Source organism: Strongyloides ratti, assembly GCF_001040885.1.
Source record: "Strongyloides ratti genome assembly S_ratti_ED321, chromosome : 2".
Taxonomy (NCBI): domain Eukaryota; kingdom Metazoa; phylum Nematoda; class Chromadorea; order Rhabditida; family Strongyloididae; genus Strongyloides; species Strongyloides ratti.
Genome location: NC_037308.1, coordinates 4,588,728 through 4,608,421, shown reverse-complemented (window position 1 = coordinate 4,608,421; position 19,694 = coordinate 4,588,728). Strand labels below are relative to the sequence as shown.

The 19,694-nt window shown below is 26.8% G+C and overlaps 9 protein-coding genes across 9 annotated transcripts; 2 read left to right on the top strand and 7 right to left on the bottom strand.

Annotated features, from left to right (window-relative positions):
• Window positions 1–1,522: 1,522 nt before the first annotated feature.
• Window positions 1,523–5,329, bottom strand: SRAE_2000148100 (Pyruvate dehydrogenase phosphatase regulatory subunit, mitochondrial; the record flags this gene model as incomplete). Its single annotated transcript, XM_024652438.1, has 5 exons — window positions 1,523–1,534; window positions 1,720–4,180; window positions 4,232–4,249; window positions 4,293–4,326; window positions 5,317–5,329. 5 exons carry the CDS (start codon window positions 5,327–5,329, stop codon window positions 1,523–1,525), a joined length of 2,538 nt encoding a protein of 845 aa, XP_024506015.1.
• A 283-nt stretch (window positions 5,330–5,612) lies between these two features.
• On the top strand, window positions 5,613–6,677 carry SRAE_2000148000 (Neuroguidin; the record flags this gene model as incomplete). The annotated part of the gene is made up of 4 exons (XM_024652437.1): window positions 5,613–5,712; window positions 5,752–6,423; window positions 6,599–6,614; window positions 6,662–6,677. 4 exons carry the CDS (start codon window positions 5,613–5,615, stop codon window positions 6,675–6,677), a joined length of 804 nt encoding a protein of 267 aa, XP_024506014.1.
• A 1,007-nt stretch (window positions 6,678–7,684) lies between these two features.
• SRAE_2000147900 (Transcription factor AP-2) lies at window positions 7,685–9,463 on the top strand (the record flags this gene model as incomplete). The annotated part of the gene is made up of 4 exons (XM_024652436.1): window positions 7,685–7,753; window positions 7,817–8,087; window positions 8,127–8,453; window positions 8,526–9,463. 4 exons carry the CDS (start codon window positions 7,685–7,687, stop codon window positions 9,461–9,463), a joined length of 1,605 nt encoding a protein of 534 aa, XP_024506013.1.
• Window positions 9,464–9,633: 170 nt separating this feature from the next.
• Window positions 9,634–10,938, bottom strand: SRAE_2000147800 (Adenosylhomocysteinase; the record flags this gene model as incomplete). Its single annotated transcript, XM_024652435.1, has 1 exon — window positions 9,634–10,938. One exon carries the CDS (start codon window positions 10,936–10,938, stop codon window positions 9,634–9,636), a length of 1,305 nt encoding a protein of 434 aa, XP_024506012.1.
• A 316-nt stretch (window positions 10,939–11,254) lies between these two features.
• Window positions 11,255–12,239, bottom strand: SRAE_2000147700 (Alcohol dehydrogenase [NADP(+)]; the record flags this gene model as incomplete). The annotated part of the gene is made up of 2 exons (XM_024652434.1): window positions 11,255–12,121; window positions 12,162–12,239. The coding sequence occupies 2 exons, from the start codon at window positions 12,237–12,239 to the stop codon at window positions 11,255–11,257; spliced, it is 945 nt and encodes a 314-aa protein (XP_024506011.1).
• Window positions 12,240–12,411: 172 nt separating this feature from the next.
• Window positions 12,412–13,398, bottom strand: SRAE_2000147600 (Alcohol dehydrogenase [NADP(+)]; the record flags this gene model as incomplete). Its single annotated transcript, XM_024652433.1, has 2 exons — window positions 12,412–13,275; window positions 13,321–13,398. The coding sequence occupies 2 exons, from the start codon at window positions 13,396–13,398 to the stop codon at window positions 12,412–12,414; spliced, it is 942 nt and encodes a 313-aa protein (XP_024506010.1).
• Window positions 13,399–13,777: 379 nt separating this feature from the next.
• Window positions 13,778–14,230, bottom strand: SRAE_2000147500 (Hypothetical protein; the record flags this gene model as incomplete). The annotated part of the gene is made up of 2 exons (XM_024652432.1): window positions 13,778–14,073; window positions 14,119–14,230. 2 exons carry the CDS (start codon window positions 14,228–14,230, stop codon window positions 13,778–13,780), a joined length of 408 nt encoding a protein of 135 aa, XP_024506009.1.
• Window positions 14,231–14,902: 672 nt separating this feature from the next.
• Window positions 14,903–16,314, bottom strand: SRAE_2000147400 (Homogentisate 1,2-dioxygenase; the record flags this gene model as incomplete). The annotated part of the gene is made up of 3 exons (XM_024652431.1): window positions 14,903–15,025; window positions 15,073–16,251; window positions 16,297–16,314. 3 exons carry the CDS (start codon window positions 16,312–16,314, stop codon window positions 14,903–14,905), a joined length of 1,320 nt encoding a protein of 439 aa, XP_024506008.1.
• Window positions 16,315–16,966: 652 nt separating this feature from the next.
• Window positions 16,967–19,694, bottom strand: SRAE_2000147300 (Eukaryotic translation initiation factor 3 subunit C; the record flags this gene model as incomplete). Its single annotated transcript, XM_024652430.1, has 2 exons — window positions 16,967–19,407; window positions 19,451–19,694. 2 exons carry the CDS (start codon window positions 19,692–19,694, stop codon window positions 16,967–16,969), a joined length of 2,685 nt encoding a protein of 894 aa, XP_024506007.1.

The following is a 19,694-nucleotide window of genomic DNA, read 5'->3' as shown; positions in this document are numbered from 1 at the left end:
TCTAGATTAATAATTTTCATAGCTATAACTTTATTATTTTTAGAGATATAAAAATTGGCTGAAAATTTTCTAGATTTCTGATTTTACCTCTAAGAATGCAACCAAAAATGGACAACTTTTTTTGGAATTTGAATATGCCACTTTATTCATTCAATAGCCCTTGAAATGGGATGAATTTTGAATATAATCAACAATATCCGAAAATTAAAATTTCATGAGTTATAAGCTGTCAAAGTTGAGGTCGAAATTGGGGAATATTTTAATGTAAATTTCAACTTCTATGATACAATGAGATATTTTACTAATAAACAGTTGTTTCTAAATCACTTTTTTACGATAAATTCATTAAGCCTATTCATATTTTGATAGGATTTATAAAAATGAAGATATGATAAGAAATATGTTTAAAAAAAAGTTTTAAGAATTGAGTGATAACTCAAGTTAATGAAATCACAGGTCCATGAAACTTGATGCGCTGTGCTTCTTTCATAATTTAAGATGTACCGTACGTTGAAAACATTTTTTTATTTTCAATGGTTCTTGAGATATGAAACATGGTACTTTTTCGCGCGTAATCCATTGTCATCATTTTTTTATATCTCGCAAGTACTTAAAGATATAAAAAAATTTTGAAGGTAGACCCTATTTGAAAACTCATTTGAAGACGATTGCAGAAATCTGATTTTATTTATCACGATTTTGAAGCAAGATATGACCAAAGGCGGAAATTTTTCTAAAATATTCATTGTTCCCGACTTTTCAGTATCTTAGTAAATAATTATCCTATGAAAGTGGGACTAGTTTCATTCGATTTCTATTCAAAAGTTGGTGTAGATTAATAATTTCTAGAGCTATAACATTATTATTTTTATATATTCAGAAATTGGCTGATAATTTTCTAGATTTCTAATTTTACCTTTAAATATGTGACATAAAAAATAACTTTTTTTAGAATTTGAACATAAAACTATAGTCATTTGATAGTTCTTAAAACGAGATGAAGTTTAAATATAATCAACAATGGCTTAATTTTATTTTCACGTATGCATTAGAAATTTTTTTTGAATATTCGAATATTAAATATATGTATATTTTTGGTTATTTCTTTAAAAATTTCTTTAAACATTTTATCTTATTTAAGAATATCTATATAAAAATTTGGATGTATGAAACTAAAAAATTTTCTTATCAACTAACAATGAACAGAAGAATGTGTAGAGACACATATGAAAGATATATTTAAAAATTACACAATTAAGATGTCAATACTTTACAAAAATTTAAAAAATTTTCCGTAAAAATGGACATTTATGAAAAAATTAACGAATTAAAATAATTTACAATTAGTTTCAATACATAAATAATATAATTTTTAAAATTTTTTTTATTTTACAAAAAAAATATTATATTTTATTATTTAACTTTGAAACCTTTTAATAAAACTGTTTGAGAAAGCACTACTGTTGAATTTCACCTATCCTCTTTAAGGCATTGTAAATTAGATAAAAATAAAATAGAATTATTATTTGACTATCTGAAAATATAATACAAATGTAAGTATATTAGTATTAAAAAATAAAATATAAATACTATTTCTTTGGTAATTAAAAAATCTATGTTTCTAGTAAGAATTAAAAAAAAAATCTAATCTTGTGTAGGAGCATAATGCACTGGATGTTCACTTGAAATCATTGGTAGATTTGGAGAATGTAAGCTTACTTTGATTGGAAATATTCTTCCTCCTATATTTATTGTATAACTTTCTTGAGCAATATGTGATGGCTCAATCTTTTGATCAATAAATTCTATATATCCTAAACATATTTGTTTTTTTAAAGTAAATCCATAAGCAGATGATGTTGTAAGACCACACATTTTTCCATTGCAAAGAATTGGTTCACCACCCTGTGGCCATGGATCCATATCCATATCATGATTTTCAATAAATATTTGGACAAACCTTTTATTTACTCCTTCTTCAACTTGTTTAAGAAGTGCTTCTTTTCCAATAAATTCACTTTTATCAAAATCAACTCTAAATGTTCTTCCACATTCAACTGGTGTAGTTTGCTCATTTATATCCTGTCCCCAGTAAACATAAAATTTTTCAATTCTAAGGTGTCTCATTGTATAATATCCACAATGTTTCATATTATATTCTTTTCCACTTTCTACAATAACATCATAAACATTTTGAGCAAATTCATTTGGAATATATAACATCCATCCAAGTTCTCCACAATGTGAAATACTATTTGCACGAATTCCGGTTCCCATACCAATATTTATTTCTTTCATTCTAAAAGAAGGAAAATCTCCAGATGACATACTTTCACCAGAAATATCTTGCATTAAATATCGACCAGAAGGTCCAATTATATCTAAAGCTGTATAATTTCCAGTAACATCAACAATTTTAACATCAGTATTTAATTTTCTAGCCCATTTTTTCATCCAAATGAAACATCGAAGTTGTTGAACTGTTGGTGCTATAACAAAATAATGATTATCTTTTAATCTACTTATTGTACAATCAGTAACATAACCACCATTTTCATTTTGCATTCCTGTATATACAGTTTCACCAATTGGCATATTTACATTGGCAGAACAAAGATATTGTAAAAATCTTTCTGAATCATCACCTTTTACTTCAAATTTTGAAAAACTTGTCATATCAATTAAACCAACTCTTTCACGACAAGCTTGATATTCTTTTTCAACATGTTCAAACCATATTGGTTTTCCATATAATGAATCTTGACCATAATACAAATGACTGTCACGTTTTGAATTTTTATCATACCATAATGGTCTCTCATATCCCATTAACTCTCCAAAAACTCCACCAGCATCACGTAACTGGTGATAGATTGGAGACATTCTTAAATTTCTAGCAGAATGAAATTGAAAACTTTGCCTTGTACTACCATAAACATAAGAAGCAACCTCAGGAACCCTTTGAAACAAATATTTATTATTTCCATGCATTGGAAGAAATCTTGTTACATCAATTGTTGAAACATCCTCCTTAATAGGCATCTTACAAATCCATCTTGATAATAATTCTGTTGCACCTGGTGCTAATGTTAAACCTCTTGCATTAAAACCAGTAGCAATGTAATATCCAGATACTTCACTACATTCTCCAATAATAGGATTTTTATCAGGTGTAAAAGTATCGTAATGAAGTTGAAGATTTCCATGAGGAGCATTAGTTAAAGTTGGAAATCTATCTATTAATTTTGAAAGAATTGGTTCAAAATTATCCCAATCAGAAATAGGAATACTCCATTCTTTTGTAACATCTGTTTTAGTATTAGGAAATGGTTTCATACTATCTTCAACAAAACCACCACATATTGTATCATACATACCTGTTTTTAAAAAAACATTACTTTCAACATCACAAATGATAGGTGAAATTGAATTTAAACTTGTAGAACTTATACGAGATGTAGTTAAACCATTAACTGTACATGGATAACTGGCAACCATTACATGTTCATTTGGTAATGATTTAACAGGGATTTTTCCTGCATTGATTCCAGAACAATCAACAAAAACTTTTGTCTCAATTAATCCAAGATCGGTTTGAATACCATATACTTGTTTATTACTACTAACACAAACATTCTTAACTTTACAATTTTCATATATTTTTACACCTCTTTTTTTTAATCGTCTCTGAAGTTCTAAAAGAACAGAAGACATATCAAGCCTAATATCATGTGGTGAATATAATGCTAAAAGTACATCTTCTGTATCTGCAATTGGCCATCTAGATAACATTTCACTGGGACAATCTAAAAGTTCAACATCTTTATATCCATATGCATTAGCCCATGCAGCAATTCTTTTCAATTCATGAGTCATCTCATCAGAAGATGCCAAATAAACTTTACCACATTCTTCAAGTTCTATATTACTGGTTGCTGCAAGATTTTTATAAAATTGATGAGAACGTTCAGCTAGTCTCATTAAAGTTAAATTTTGCCAAAAATATGGTGCAGTAATAAGACCACAATTAATGACAGAAGCACTTCCTTCACCGATACAATATTTATCAAATAACACAACATTTTTATTAAGTTTATTTAGATGAAATGCTGCTGATAAACCAGCTATACCACCACCACAAACAACAACATCAGCCTTCTCAATTCCTTGGTCTGCAAAGCTATAAAAATTATTTTTTTTTCTATAATCAATAGGCAAAAATAGTACTTACCTACTAGCTTTCCGTGTACTTAAAAATGTTGACTGATAAATCGGCAGTTTTATACAACTACGGCGTAATAACATATTTGAAAATGTAAATAAAATCTGTTAAAATTTTATTAGAAAAGAATAAATAGAAATTTTTTCTACTAATTTATTTAAAAGAAACCATTTGATATTCAAATGCTAAAATATTATTCTAGATATAATAGATAACTAAAATTTTTGTCTTATTAAAAATAACTAAAAAATGATACCATAGAACACACAGACAAATTAACAATAAATATATTTAAATCGCGTCGGGAATCTGTATTTTTTAGCATATATGCTAAAAAAGTTTGCGCATCTAATTTTATTATAAAAATTAATATTATAGAAGAAAGTCTTTTATTTAAATTTTAAAATAATTTTTTAATTTTCAAAAATAATGATTTTATCAATATTTTCTGCTAATAAATATATTGAAAAAAAATCAATTTAGTGTGTTTTTTTTTTGTTGAAATAGTAAGATGATTAATTATACTTTAATTATGTTTTTCTAGTTTATTATTTTTCTCTTCTTTAATTTAAAACTTTTTATTTTAAAACTTTATAATTTTTTATTTGATAAAAAAGTAAAAGTGTAAATGTTATTTTGCTAAATAGTGTTATTAAAAAATGTTAATAAAAATTAAGTAAACAACTTTTTTAGAATAAAACTAAGACTGTTTATTTTTATCTGATTTTTTATAAAAAAAAGTATAAGCATTAAAAATTGGTGATAAAAAATTTTCAATTCAAAATAACAATAGATATACAATTTTTAATGTTCATGTACAAAATTTTAATTACTTAAGAAATATTTAATTAATATATAATATTTGGCTCGAATATTGTCTTTTCGAAATTAAATTCAATGAGTAATGAGTAAATAATTTGTATTTACTTAAAAATACAAATTTTAATATTTATGATTTAATATTTTATTATTTGTAAATATGTAATATTTCTCAAAATTTTAACAAACTCGAAACAGTAATAAAAATATAATAATAGTAATTTTTATTTATCAACTAACTAAAGTAATGGAAAATATTTATTAATGATACTTACGACAAAATTCCATTTGAAAAAAATATCCTCAAAACATTAATTTCCAACTATTTTTTTTATAAAGTTAATATTTATGGAATTGATATTCATAACTTTCAATATTTCTTCATTATCTCTTGTTTTAAATACATCTTGAAAATTAAGTAAAATTTCAAACACGATATTACTTACATCTTTATCAACATAAAAAATTGTGTATTTAAAATATTTCCCATTAAGACAATTTGTAGAAAGAACACCTTACCAATTGATAATAATTTTAAATTTTATTTATCAAAACAATTATTATTAATATCATGACAGAGGAGGATATTATTCGTTATAATGATATTTCTAAAGAATGCCTTACAGCAAGTCAAGAATTACTAGATGCTGTTAAAATTTTTTCTGAAGAATGTAAAAACGCTAATACTACTAATGGAATTTCATTACTAGATCTTAAGAATCATGATATGACATTGTATATTTGCGAGATGCTCCATTTAATGACGATAATGGCTGATGGTAATTCAATTAAAAGTACTGATAGTGTAGACCGTTTACTTCATCTTAGAGTTATTCTTGAAAAAATACGTCCCATTGAAAATAAGATGCGTTCTCAAATTGACACACTTATTGCTCCTAAAGTAGATAATATTAATAAAGAAGAAACAGTAAAAGCAAGACCTAATATGTTAGTTCTTAGTGATGAGTCTGAGGATAGTGATGAAGAGACAGGAGAAGTTAAAAAGTACAAGGCTCCAAAGATTATGCCAGCAAAATATACTGAAGAAGATGAAGACAAAGAAGAACGTGAAATGAAAAAAGCCAAACAACGTGCATTACAAAGTTCTCTGTTATCAGAGTTACGTTCACAATACTCAAATGCTCCTGAAGAGATAACTGAAAGATATGACAATGATAAAATGTTAAAAAAACAAAAGGAAATAGAAAATTATGAAAATTCTAATTTCAGAAGACTAAGTAATAAAAAAGTAGCTTCTTTACGACAAAGTAAACAATCAGATGTACTAGATAAATTACTTGAATTTGGTGATTACATGGGTGTTAAAGAAGGTCCAATGACAAGAAAAAGAAAGGGCAATCGAAAGAGTAATGGAGTCAAAAGTAAAAAGTTCAAAAAAATGAAAAAAAGTAAAAAATTTTAATTATATTATCATAACATCTTGTTGATTTTTTGTTTTAATATTTTTTTTAATGTTACCTGTATGATAGATAAAATTTTTATAAAATGACGCTTAATATATTTCACCAAAAAGAGTCTCTTTGACCCCTGGCTTAGGCATAGACACCTCTAGGTTAATAAGCTTTTTGCATTTAAATGTTTCTTTTCGCTTATTTTTAGAGATATTCATTGTTAAAAATATTTTTTGTATATATGGTTATTGTTACAACTTTAAATTCAATTTGTTTCTGAAGACATTTATCAGATTAATACATATAAATGAACGGAATTGATATTTCTGCTCTTACTGTTAATTTTTTGGTTAGTTGTGAAATAATTTAAATAGTTTGCCTAATGTGAAGTTGAGAAAATATTAAAAAAATTTTTTTCTCAAAAATAATGTGAAAGTACCAAATTAATTTTTCCTTGTTGTTTTGATTAATTAGTTATAAATATTTTTTTGGCGGATTTTTTTTTATATTCCTCCAAATTTGTACATGTATAGTTTTTAATATTTTGGAATATAAAACAAATTAAATTTTTAATTTATAACAATATTTTATATTATTTAACTAAAGACATCATTTCTAATTTGAAATAATATCCTTCTTTGATTATTACATATAAAATTTGACAAAATTAATTTATCTTTTATAACTGACCTTATCTATTTTATTTTCATAGGATGATCCCCACTTAATAAAATAGTCTCATCTCAAAGAACTATCCTAATATCCTTACTAAGTAATAATAATATATTTCTCCCAAATATGTCTTTATTCATCATTAAAATTACTAAATTATTATTGGCTAGATTTTTCCTGACAACTGCCAAAAATTATTTGCTTCATCCATACTTATTAATTTTGCCTTCGGCTTATCATAACTTAATTGAATTTTAACCATTCATAAGATGGGAGCTTTTAGAAACAATTAAATGATAAAATTTTTTATTAACATATATTTACTACTTTTTAGAATCTTTATACATTTATGTTTGTATTTCTAAGAATTCCTTTACAATATTTTATTATTACTTATTTCTTTTTTATTTTGATAAATTTTTATACACATCCTATTCTGTGAGACATACACACAATATTTGTTCAAATATAATCATACGGTAGAAATATATACTTATTTACTTTTATGTTTGCCATATATATCTATATGTATATATACATTTTAGTATTTCATATAAAAATGATTTCCTCCAAGGCTGAGTTAGAAGAAATTGAAAATATGAATTCTGCACAAAATTTTGATATCTCTGTAAGTTTTTTTATTCATTTAATTTTTTGTTTAATATTTCTTTTTATTTTATTTTTCCTTTAGACATTCTTACAAATGCCTACTCACTTTATGCCTCCAAGTAATCAAGCAATAATGATTTCTAGTAATGGAACAGAAAATTCATCATATCAAGTTACATTCTCAAACGATGAATCTTGTGATGTTACTAAGTTGGACAAAATTTCACCAGGTGGATTAAAAAACAATGATGATAGAAAACGTTCTCATGAAAGGTCTACTGAAGTAAATTTAACAATTTTGCCAAAGAAATCTAAAAATGATGATGAAGAAAAAGAAATGAAATCAAAAAATAGTAATACTAATAACAATAGTAATAATAATCATTCTTCAGATGAACATGAATCTACCGTTACAATTGATAATATTCCAACTCTCCTATCAACTCCATTAGCTACCTCAACACCATATATTAATAATGGAAGACAAGATCCAAATGTACAAAGTTATATGTTAGGAAATGGGTATTATTCGAATATGACAAATTATATTCAACAAATTAACAATTATCCTCATATGCAAGGTATTCATAATGATGGAAGATTTGATTATCATGTATATAATTCTAATGCTTTAATCTCATCAATGTCTTCTTCTTACCCTTCACCATTTGACAGAATTCCAGCACTTGTACAAAACATCACTAGTTTTAATAATGGAGGTAATCAAGTTTTTCTTAACGATACAAAAATTACTTCATTTGAAAAATCTAACGATTCCGGTGTTACTTCAGATACAAGTAGTAATAATACTCCTGATAATGTTATTAAAAATGATTTAGGAAATTTAAAAAATGAATATTCTCAGAGTCAACCATTTAATAATGTTATACCATATATTAATAATAATAATGATTCTGGAAATGCGCATATAAATAGAAATTTTGTGTTACCACCATATGAAATATTTTGTACAGTTCCTGGAAGGACATCTCTTTTAAGTTCTACAACTAAGTACCGTGTAACAATTGCTGAAATTACAAGAAGAATAAATCCACCAGAATGTCTTAATGCCTCCTTACTTGGAGGAATTTTAAGGAAAGCTAAAAGTAAAGATGGTGGTAAAATGTTACGTGAATCTTTACGCCGAATTAATCTTATTCTTCCAGCAGGAAGAAGGAAAGCTGCCCAGGTTACTGCATTTACCTCATTAGTTGAGGAAGAAGCTATTCATATGGCACAAGATTTTTCAAAATTATGTGATAAAGAATTTCCAGCTAAAGTTATAGGTCAAGAAATTGTAAATAATGAATTAAATACAAATGCTGATTATGAAAGAATGCGGACAATATTATCTTATTCAAGAATAGGTTTAAAATTAGTTTGTGAACTATTAAATAAAGATAAATCTCCCATAGCTTCAACAGCTGAACCAATAATTCTCGATCCATCTATTCAAAGACCATTAACACATTTCTCAATGTTAACTCATGGTTTTGGTTCATTAGCTTTATTAGGATCATTTAATGCTTTAAATAATGTTTTAAGTGAAGCTTCTAAACATCTAGATAATCATTATAGACAATCTCAAATGAGTCAAATGCAAAGTTTTGGTATGCCTGTCCATCCAGGACACCATTTCCAACACCCAATGAACATTAGTTCTACTCATCAAATGCAGAGGAATATGGGAATTCAAAATACAGAGAATCATGTAAATATAAGAAAATAATATTATTTTTTTTTTGTAAATCCTTAATTTTTATTATTAATTATCTTTTGTGAAGTAATAAATTATTGTATATAAATTTTCAATTCATTTTATTTTTATTAAAAAATACAAATATATAGTAAAAAAAAATAATAAAAACAATTATGCTTTAAAAGAATTATGCTCAATGACTAATATCTGTAATGATCTGGTTTGAATGGACCATTTATTGGAACACCAATATAAGAAGCTTGTTCTGGTGTAAGTTTAGTAAGTTTAACTCCAAGTTGTTCAAGATGAAGAGCAGCAACTTCTTCATCAAGAGTTTTTGGAAGAACATAAACTCCAATTTTGTAAGCTTCTGGAGTATCTTTCTTTGTCCAAAGTTCAATTTGTGCAAGAACTTGATTAGTAAATGAATTAGACATAACAAATGATGGATGTCCTGTAGCATTACCTAAATTACAAAGTCTACCTTCTGATAAAATAATAATATGACGTCCATTTTTCATAGTATATCTATCTACTTGTGGTTTAACAGTGTCTTTAATAGCATTATTATTCAAATAGTTAACATCAATTTCACAATCAAAATGTCCTACATTACAAACAATAGCATCTTCTGGAAGAACTTCTAAATGTTCTCCTCTTACAACATCTTTACACCCAGTAGTAGTAACAATGATATTAGCTTTTGGAGCAATTTCTTCAAGTGTAGTTACTTGATATCCTTCCATAGCTGCTTGAAGAGCATTGATTGGATCAATTTCAGTTATAACAACACGTGCTCCAAAAGCACGAAGAGCAGCTGCTGAACCTTTACCAACATCTCCATACCCAGCAACAACTGCTACCTTACCAGCAAGCATGACATCAGTTGCTCTTTTAATTCCATCAATAAGTGATTCTCTAATACCATAAAGATTATCAAATTTAGATTTAGTAACAGAATCATTAACATTAATTGCTGGAACTTTTAATTTTCCTTCAGAAAACATTTTTGCGAGATTATGAACTCCAGTTGTAGTTTCTTCAGAGATACCATAAATTCCAGATAAAAGTTCTGGATATTTTTCATGAATTAAATTTGTTAAATCACCACCGTCATCAAGAATCATATTTAAAGGACCTTCCTCAAACATTAATGTCTGTTCAATACACCAAAGATACTCCTCATCAGTTTCACCTTTCCAGGCAAAAACTGGAACTCCGGTAGCAGCAATAGCAGCAGCAGCATGATCTTGAGTAGAGAAAATATTACATGATGACCATCTAACTTTAGCTCCAAGTTCAACAAGAGTTTCAATAAGAACAGCAGTTTGAATAGTCATATGAAGACATCCAGCAATTCTAGCTCCAGAAAGAGGTTTACTTGGTCCATATTTTCTTCTCATAGCCATTAAACCTGGCATTTCATTTTCAGCCATAACAATTTCTTTACGCCCAAAATCGGCAAGGGAAATATCGGCAACTTTATAGTTTTGATTAACAGCCATTATTAATAAAAATATCTAAAATTTATTTAAAAAAAAATTATTACAATGAAAATATTTCTATTTGCTATAATATAAAATAATAAAATTCCGTTAAAAAGCAATTTTCCAATAAATTCATATTCAATAATAAAATAATTAATTTAATACTAATTAAATTATTCTTACCTACGAAAATAATCGCAATAGAATAATGTTAGAATAAATTCATGTCCCACAAGATTCGTTTTAAGAGATAGAAATAAAAAGTGTTGGTGAAATATTTACTAAAAAATCATGAACAAAATTTTTTTAAGTGAAATTTTAAGATTAATCAATGTTATGTGTTTCTCTCATTAGCATATGGATCTTCAGGATGACCTTTGGCAATATCAAATTTGAAAAGTCTTTTTTTGTAATTAATGTTGTTCATTTCTTCCATTTCTTCAGGACTAATTTTAAAATCAAAAATTTGAGAATTTTCAATAATTCTTTTTTCATTAGTTGATTTTGGTATGATAGCCATACCTCTTTGGATCAAATATCTCATTAATATTTGTGCTGGAGTTTTTGAATATTTTGTAGATAACTTTTGAACAATCGGATCTTCTAATGGATTTTTATTTTCCTCTTTTTTAGCTCCTCTTATTTCTAAGCTTCCAGGTGATCCTAATGGAGCGTAAGCTGTAAAAGAGATATTATATTTATCAGCTATTGCTTTAAGCTCAAATTGAGGAAAATATAAATGTGCCTCTACTTGAATATTATGTATTGGAATTTTGGCTATTTTCATGATTCTTTCAACTTGATTAATTGAAAAATTTGATACACCTATTGATTTTGCAAGCCCAGCTTCATATACTTCCTCCATTTCTTTCCATATATTTTCTACACTTCTATTTACATCAAATAAACCATTCTTATTTAATGTAACTGGAGCATGAAGTAAATATAAATCGACATATGAAAGCTTTAATCTTTTTAATGATTTTTCAATTTCTTTTTTAATGGTAGATTCACTGTCCGTTCTTGGATTCCATTTAGTTGTTACAAAAATATCTTCTCTTTTTAATTTATTATTTGTAAAATATTCCTGAAGAACATTTCCTATTTCTTCTTCATTTTTATATAATTCAGCAGTATCAATAAGACGGTAACCATTATCTAAAGCAATTCTTAAGGCATTTTCAACCTCACCTGGTTTAGACTAATATACATATAATTATTAGTTTATTTTTTAAACTAACCAACCATGTTCCAAGACCAAAAATTGGCATTGATTTTCCATTAGACAATTTAATTGATTCAGTAAGTTTAAGTTTCATTTTTCTATATTTATATTTTAAAATATTAGTATTATCAAAAATATGAAATAATGAATAAACATTATATTTATTTTATACACATTCTTTATCTTATCATATTATTATTAATAAAAATTTTAAATATGGTATTTTAAAAAGAAAAAGAAGAAAATTATCAAATAATTATAGTTCTTTATCTTTCTTTAATGAAACTATCTTCTGGATGGCCAATCATAAATTCTTGTTTAAAAAGTCTTTGACGAGTTGATATATTGTTTAATGTCGTCATGTCATCGTTACTCAATTCAAAATCAAATATTTGACTATTTTCAATGATTCTTTGTTCATTTGAAGATTTTGGAATAACAGAAATTTCTCTTTGAATAAGATGACGTAAAAGAATTTGTGCTGGAGTTTTTTTATACTTTTTTCCCATCTTAGCAACAATCTCATCCTCAAGAACATCTATTGTTTTACCCCAATTAATTGCAGAGTAATTGACTCTTCCTGGTGATCCAATAGGAGCATAGGCAGTCAATGAAATATTATATTTCTTACAACACTCATGATGTTCATATTGTGGCCAATAAAGGTAAACTTCAACCTGAGAATTATGTATTGGAATTTTAGCTATTTTCATAATTCTTTCAATTTGTTCATTGGAAAAATTTGATACTCCTATTGCTTTGGTGAGACCTTTCTCATATACTTTTTCCATTCCTCTCCATGTATCCTCAATAGTAACAGAAGTATCAAATTTAGTTCCGGAATTATTAAAACATGTTGGAAAATGTACTAGGTACAGGTCAACATAATTAAGTTGAAGTCTTTTCAGTGAATTTTTTAATTCCGATTCAATAAATGTTGGTTTATTATGTGTACACCAAAGTTTAGTAGTAACAAAAACATCATCCCTTACCAATTTACCTAATGAAAAATATTCTTTTAAAACTTCCCCTATTTCTTTTTCATTTCCATAAATTTTGGCTGTATCGATTAAACGATAACCATTATCAAGAGCTATTTTTAAAGCTTTTTTAATTTCACCTGACTGAGCCTATAACAATAAATTATTCTTATTAAAGATTCATATTTTGCTTACTTGCCAGGTCCCAAGCCCAAAAAGTGGCATATTAATACCATTAGACAATTTTATAGATTGATTGAGAGCAGGAAGCATTTTATTTTAAAATTTTATAATAAGAAAAATGTTATATGTATAACAAAATAAAATAATAACGAATAGAAGAAAAAATAATACTTATTTATTTTATGTAATCAATTTTTATTTGAACAATACTTTAAACTTTCATACAATTATATAACTAATATAACACAAAAACAACTTTTTATATTTTTTATAAAAAAAAAAAAATTTATGAATATATAAATATACATAGTAGGATAATTTAAAAGTTAATTATATTAATAGGAAAGTACATTTATGGAATATTAATAATATAATAAATATTAATGTACATAAATAAACATATATAATATTAAAAATTTTTTGAAGTGATAACAAAGTAAAAAAAAAAGATTTTCTTTGATTTATTTAATCAAACAACAGTATGTTGTATTTCTTTTGCTTTATGAGAATCAGAATGCATTTGACCATTATTATTATGACGATTACTTCCAGAATTGTGTGTAGAAGTATTTTTTGCTGATGACCTATTAGTTTTACTTAAAGAATTCATAACAATAGTTTGTGTTTTGTCATTTTCAAGAATACCATCACCTGATTTACTTCTTTTTTTAGATTCTTTTCGAAGTTTTCTTTTTGCTGCAACTAATTCTATTTGACGTTTTGTTCTTGGAATACGTATTCTCATGAAGCAACAAACAATAACAACTATTAATGAAAAAATAATAATAAAAAAATAATTAATATCCTTACTCATTATAAGAAGAACACCGGAGACAAGTGCTATAAGCATCCATAACCGTAAACCTGGTGCTACATATTGGTCTAGTGCAGCCATAGAGGAATCAGAATCATAAGAAGACATATCAATTACTACTTAATTCAGTAGTTAAAATGTATACAGTAGAAAAAACTAATAAATAAATAGTGAGAGTTTTGAACCAAAAAAATAGTAATAATATAAATGTGTAAGAAAGAATTGTTATTTTTCAAAAGTTGATAATTTTTGAAAGTGTACTTAGTTTATATTCTATATATAAATATAAAATGCCACTATTCAATATTATTACCAGTTGCGGCACTTTATCTTTTCTTCCATTATTTAAATCAACTCTTCTTTTCTTACTTCAAATATATATGTAGAACCAAGGGTTATATTATAAAATATATTTTATGTTAACTTATATATATATTCATCCAAAAAGTTATGCCATTAGTCTTTGGTAGGTCTCCAACAAAATATTTTGGCATAGAAAAGAGAGAGAAAAGAATATGATAATAAAATATTTTAAAATAAATGAAAGTTATACATTGATTTGATGATAACTTTTAATAGTGTAGACAACTTTTTAAAAGTTAAATTTAATATATAACAAAAATATATGAAAGATATTAGAGAAAGAGTTAGATATAAAGAAAATTTTGTTAAGTAATTGAATAAAAATAATATAATATAATTTGTTCTTAAATATCATATTTTATAATTTAAAAAATAATTTATTTAAAAGTGAAATTTGATAACAAAATATTTTTTTTTTTATTTTTTTCCTGTAAAATGTTTTTTAAGTGGAAGCCAATCTTTATGATAATTTAAATCCAAATTATTTTGTAATCCATTTTTTGTTATTCCCATGTTTAAAGAACTTTCAAACATAAATGACTAAAAAAAAATTATTAGATATAAAGTTTTACTTCATTTTTATTTACCATAGTATTTTCAGCAACTCTTTGAGGAGCAAGTTTTGTTGTACTGTTAACTTCAAAACATGTATAATCAGGACCATGTGGTGTCATAATAGAATGAAGAGAACTACCACCTGGTTTGAAACCTCCTTCTTTTGCTTCATAGACTCCTTTAATTAATCCCATATATTCACTCATACAATTTCTATGATAGTATGGTGGTCTAAAAGTATGATCAGCAACACCCCATCTTGGAGGAAAAATAACAAAATCAGCAATAGCTACACCTGGTTTGGTAGAAGGAGCAGTTAAAACGGTAAAAATAGAAGGATCACAATGATCAAATGATACAGTATTAATAACCATAAATTTTGTTAAATCATATTTATATGGTGCATAATTACCATGCCAAGCAACAACATCAAATGGAGAATGATCTTGAGTAGCTGAAAAAAATTCTCCTTGAAATTTAGAAATAATTTCATATGGTTCATCTTTATCTTCATACCAAGCAACAGGATAATTAAAATCTCTTGGATTAGCTAAACCATTTGCTCCAATTGGTCCAAGATCAGGAAGTTGAAAATGTGTACCAAATACTTCAAGTATATATCCACGAGAAGGACCTTTAATATCAACAGAGAAACGAATACCTTGTGGAATAACTACAATTTCTAATGGATCAACTTTTAATCGACCAAATTCAGTTGTAATGTAAAGAGATCCCTCCTGTGGAACAATTAAAAAGTCTCCATCTGAATTGTAAAAAACTTTATTTTCCATTGAAACATTACAAGAATACATATGAATATAAATTCCATTTCTACTTTTTACATCACCAGCTCCACAAAATGTATAGAGAGATTGAATAAAATCAATATTATTACCATTTTCAGGTAATGGATGTGGATGCCATCTCATTTGATTTGGATTAGAATAAACTTTACTACTATCATTAGTAAAATGTGGTATCTCTTCTTTAGGTAATGAAATAAATGGTTTATGAATTACAGAAGGACGAATTCTGTAAAGCCATGATCTTTGATTATCTTTTCTTCCAACAGTAAAAGCAGTACCACTTAACTGTTCAGCATACAATCCATAATTACACATTTGTGGACTATTTTGCCCTTCTGGTAATGCACCTACACATCTTTGATCTTCAGTAGCAAATTCATTTCCAAAACCAGTTTGATATGTAAGCTACAATGAATATTATATACAAAAATAAAGAAAAAAAAAACTTACGTTACCAAAATCTTCCATTTTTAAAACAATTAAGATGATTTAATTTAGAAAATTTGCTTTATATCACGTTTCATTATATTAACCACACCCATATTTTAATAAACTATCAAGTATAAATGATTGTAAATTTTTCATAATGTTGATAGTTATACAATAAAACTTTGTATAGTAACAATAAATATACTGACTATCACATTGTAAGGTGTAGATAATTGGAGAAAGAAATCAAGGATAATAATAGAACATTTCGATGAAAAATTTAATTAGATAATTTTACAATTATTCACATTATAAATACATAACTTTTATAATTAAAAACAAGTTTAATATGAATGATATATGATTAACAATATAAAAGCATAAAAAAAATTATCCAACGTTCATTCACAATAAAAATATATTAAGAAATATCTTTAACAAAGAAATATATCTTATCATCTTCCTAGTTTTTCAATACCATTTCTTTTTTTTTTTGACAATATCTACAACCATTTTGAAAATTATAGGTAGTAAATTTACTTTTCTGTGTTATTTTGATTAAAAATCATTACATATTTAAAAACTTCTTTTCCGTTGATATCAAAAAAAAAGTTATATTTATTGAACAATATTAATTAACATATTAACAAAATAGAAGAAATTAGAATATCTACTATGAAAGCTTCTTCTACTAATGCATATGTGAAGTACGAGGTGCTCTTGAATTTCCTTTATTCCAATTTCGTGACTTGTTATCTTGACCACCATAATTTGCTTGCTTACGATTTTCATAATTATTTTGCCTATTATCACCAGCATTAGTACGATTGGAATCAAATATTCTTTTTCCATTATAATTACTTTTCATTTGACGTGGTTCAATGATTTGATCAGTGGTATCACATAACTGAGACACTCTTTCTGCTAGAGCATATGATAATAACTGAATTCTACTTGGTTCTACTCTATGCATAATTAAACAATCAGATGGTTGATCAAGTGAAGCTATCAATTCTTCCTGAATTATCATTTTTGAAATAATTGAATGAACTTTTTCTTTGGATAATTCAAATAAATTGACCAACATACCAAGTGAGATTGTTTCATAAACAGTAGTATACATCAATAAATAAGTACGTAGTGATTCTTCTTGTATTCTAGATATAACCATAGATTTCACTTGTTCTGAATTTCTAAAAAGATTCCACACTTTAACATTCATTTTTTCGTTGATTAAATAATCTTTACATTTCTTCCAATCACCAGTAAGCATGGCCCTAGCAGCAGCTACAACATGCTCTCTAGAATTTTCTGGTGGACCAATTAAAGCAGAACGTTCAGAGAACTTAAGTTGAGAAAGGAAAGAACGACAAAGTGTTCTTTTGCGGACATCATATTCTCCAAGTGCCATACTTGGAACATCAAGTAACATACAACAAATGAGGAAAACACATTCCATTAATTCTAAATTGATATGCATGTGGAAAGGCACTTGTCTAGATCTTTCTAGCCTTTCTTGTTCAGCAGTTTTCTCAGTACGTGAAAGAATTCCTTGAGCTAAATATTCTTTAGCACGTGAAGTGTTTTGAATATCAGAAAGACCATGATAAGCTTCTTTGATGCTTCCATGTCTAAAAGCACATAAACCAACTTGACAAATGGTTCTATTGTATAAAATTTGTGTTGCTGGATCAGAATGATCAACAAGACTTTGTAAGTGAGACATCAACAACATATCTTTGGCTTTTTGCCATCGATCATGAAGAGCATGATGGTAAATTTGACAAAGAAGAGCACGTTGACGTTCTCTTTTAGCAGATTCAAAGCAATAAACTTTCTTACACAATAAATCCATTAATTTTTCTCCATCTTCTTTATGTTCATAATCAAATTTATAGTACATATGCTCAATCCTCATCATATAAACTTGTATTAATTCATCATCCATAAAGATTCCAGTATCTTTTTTAGATTCAACATAAGATAATACCTTTTCTAAAAGATTACAAAACTCTTGTTCACCTTTCAATTTTTCAATATACTCTGTTGAAAGGTAATCAGCATTTTGGAAAATTTTTGTTAGTTCATTATCTAATCTATGAACTGACAAAATAACAGACCCATGAAGTCTAAGAGGCATAGTGTCATCAATTATGTTTTCGTCTTCTTCATCCATAGATACTTTCATTTCAAACTTTGGATTTTTAACAAGAATATCAACAAGACTATCCAAACATTTGAGAGCTCTAAGCCAAGTATCAAATTCCATACAATCGACCAGTCGTGAATGAAGTTCAAAAAGAGATGAAATAATAACAAAAATAATTTTAGATGTTAATGATATAGGGAATTTCTTCTCCTCACTTATTTTTTGAAGTTCTTGTAAGATTCTTAGATATTCCTTACGATCTGTAGCCATGCGACCTCTTTGAGCAACAAGTTCTTCCAATTTTTTAAGAACAACAGCAGGTGTAATTTCTGTCTTAGAATCAAATATTTGTTTTTTTGATTCTTCTTTGGACATAACTTTTTCCCATTTTTCATCGTCATCATCACTATCACCTTCTTCACGTTTTTTCTCTTGTCTAATTCTTCTGTCCCTTTTAACAGTTTTCTCCTTATCACCACCCTCCTTAAATTCTTTTTTCAAGAAAAATTTTCTTAATTCTTCTTTTTGTTTTCCTTCAAAATCAATATCACTATCACTACTAGTATCAGACATAGTATCACTTCCCCAGTCACTTTCATCATCAGAATCAGAGTCTGAACTAACAGTTACATCTGCCTTTACAGGTGCCTTGTTTGCTGGTGTAATATCCTCATTTTCAGAATCACTTTTATCACCAACTTTTTCCTCCCCACTACTATAACCAAATGGATCAGGAGATTCTCTGTACTTTTCAAGTTCATTTTCAATCATTTTACTAAACTTAATAACTTTTTGTCTTAAAGTAGAAAGAGACTTTCCATTCGATTTGCTTAAAGTTCCACGAGCATCTTTATCATTCCAGATATTTTTAATAAAATCATCCAATTCAGCAACGTGTCTAATAAAAAAACGTGGGATTTGTAAACCTTCTCTCATCAAAACTGGTTTTGTTTTTTCAAATGCTTTTGCCAAATTTTCAAAACCTATAATTAAAAATAATAAAAATTTTGTTGGCTAATAACGTACATTGAAGTAGCTTAACCATATCTTTGACATTCCTGCTATTCTTGGCCGATCTAATGATATCCTTTAATTCACCAAATCTTTTGTCCTTGTTAGCTCTAACAACTCTTTTTGGTGCTTCATCTTCACTATCACTTGGTATGGCAAAATCAGGAACAGTTACTCTTTGATTGACAATTCTTTCTTCATGATCAGATTCAGAGGAAGACTCTGAGCTACTGACAGCTCCTTTGTAAAACTTAGACAT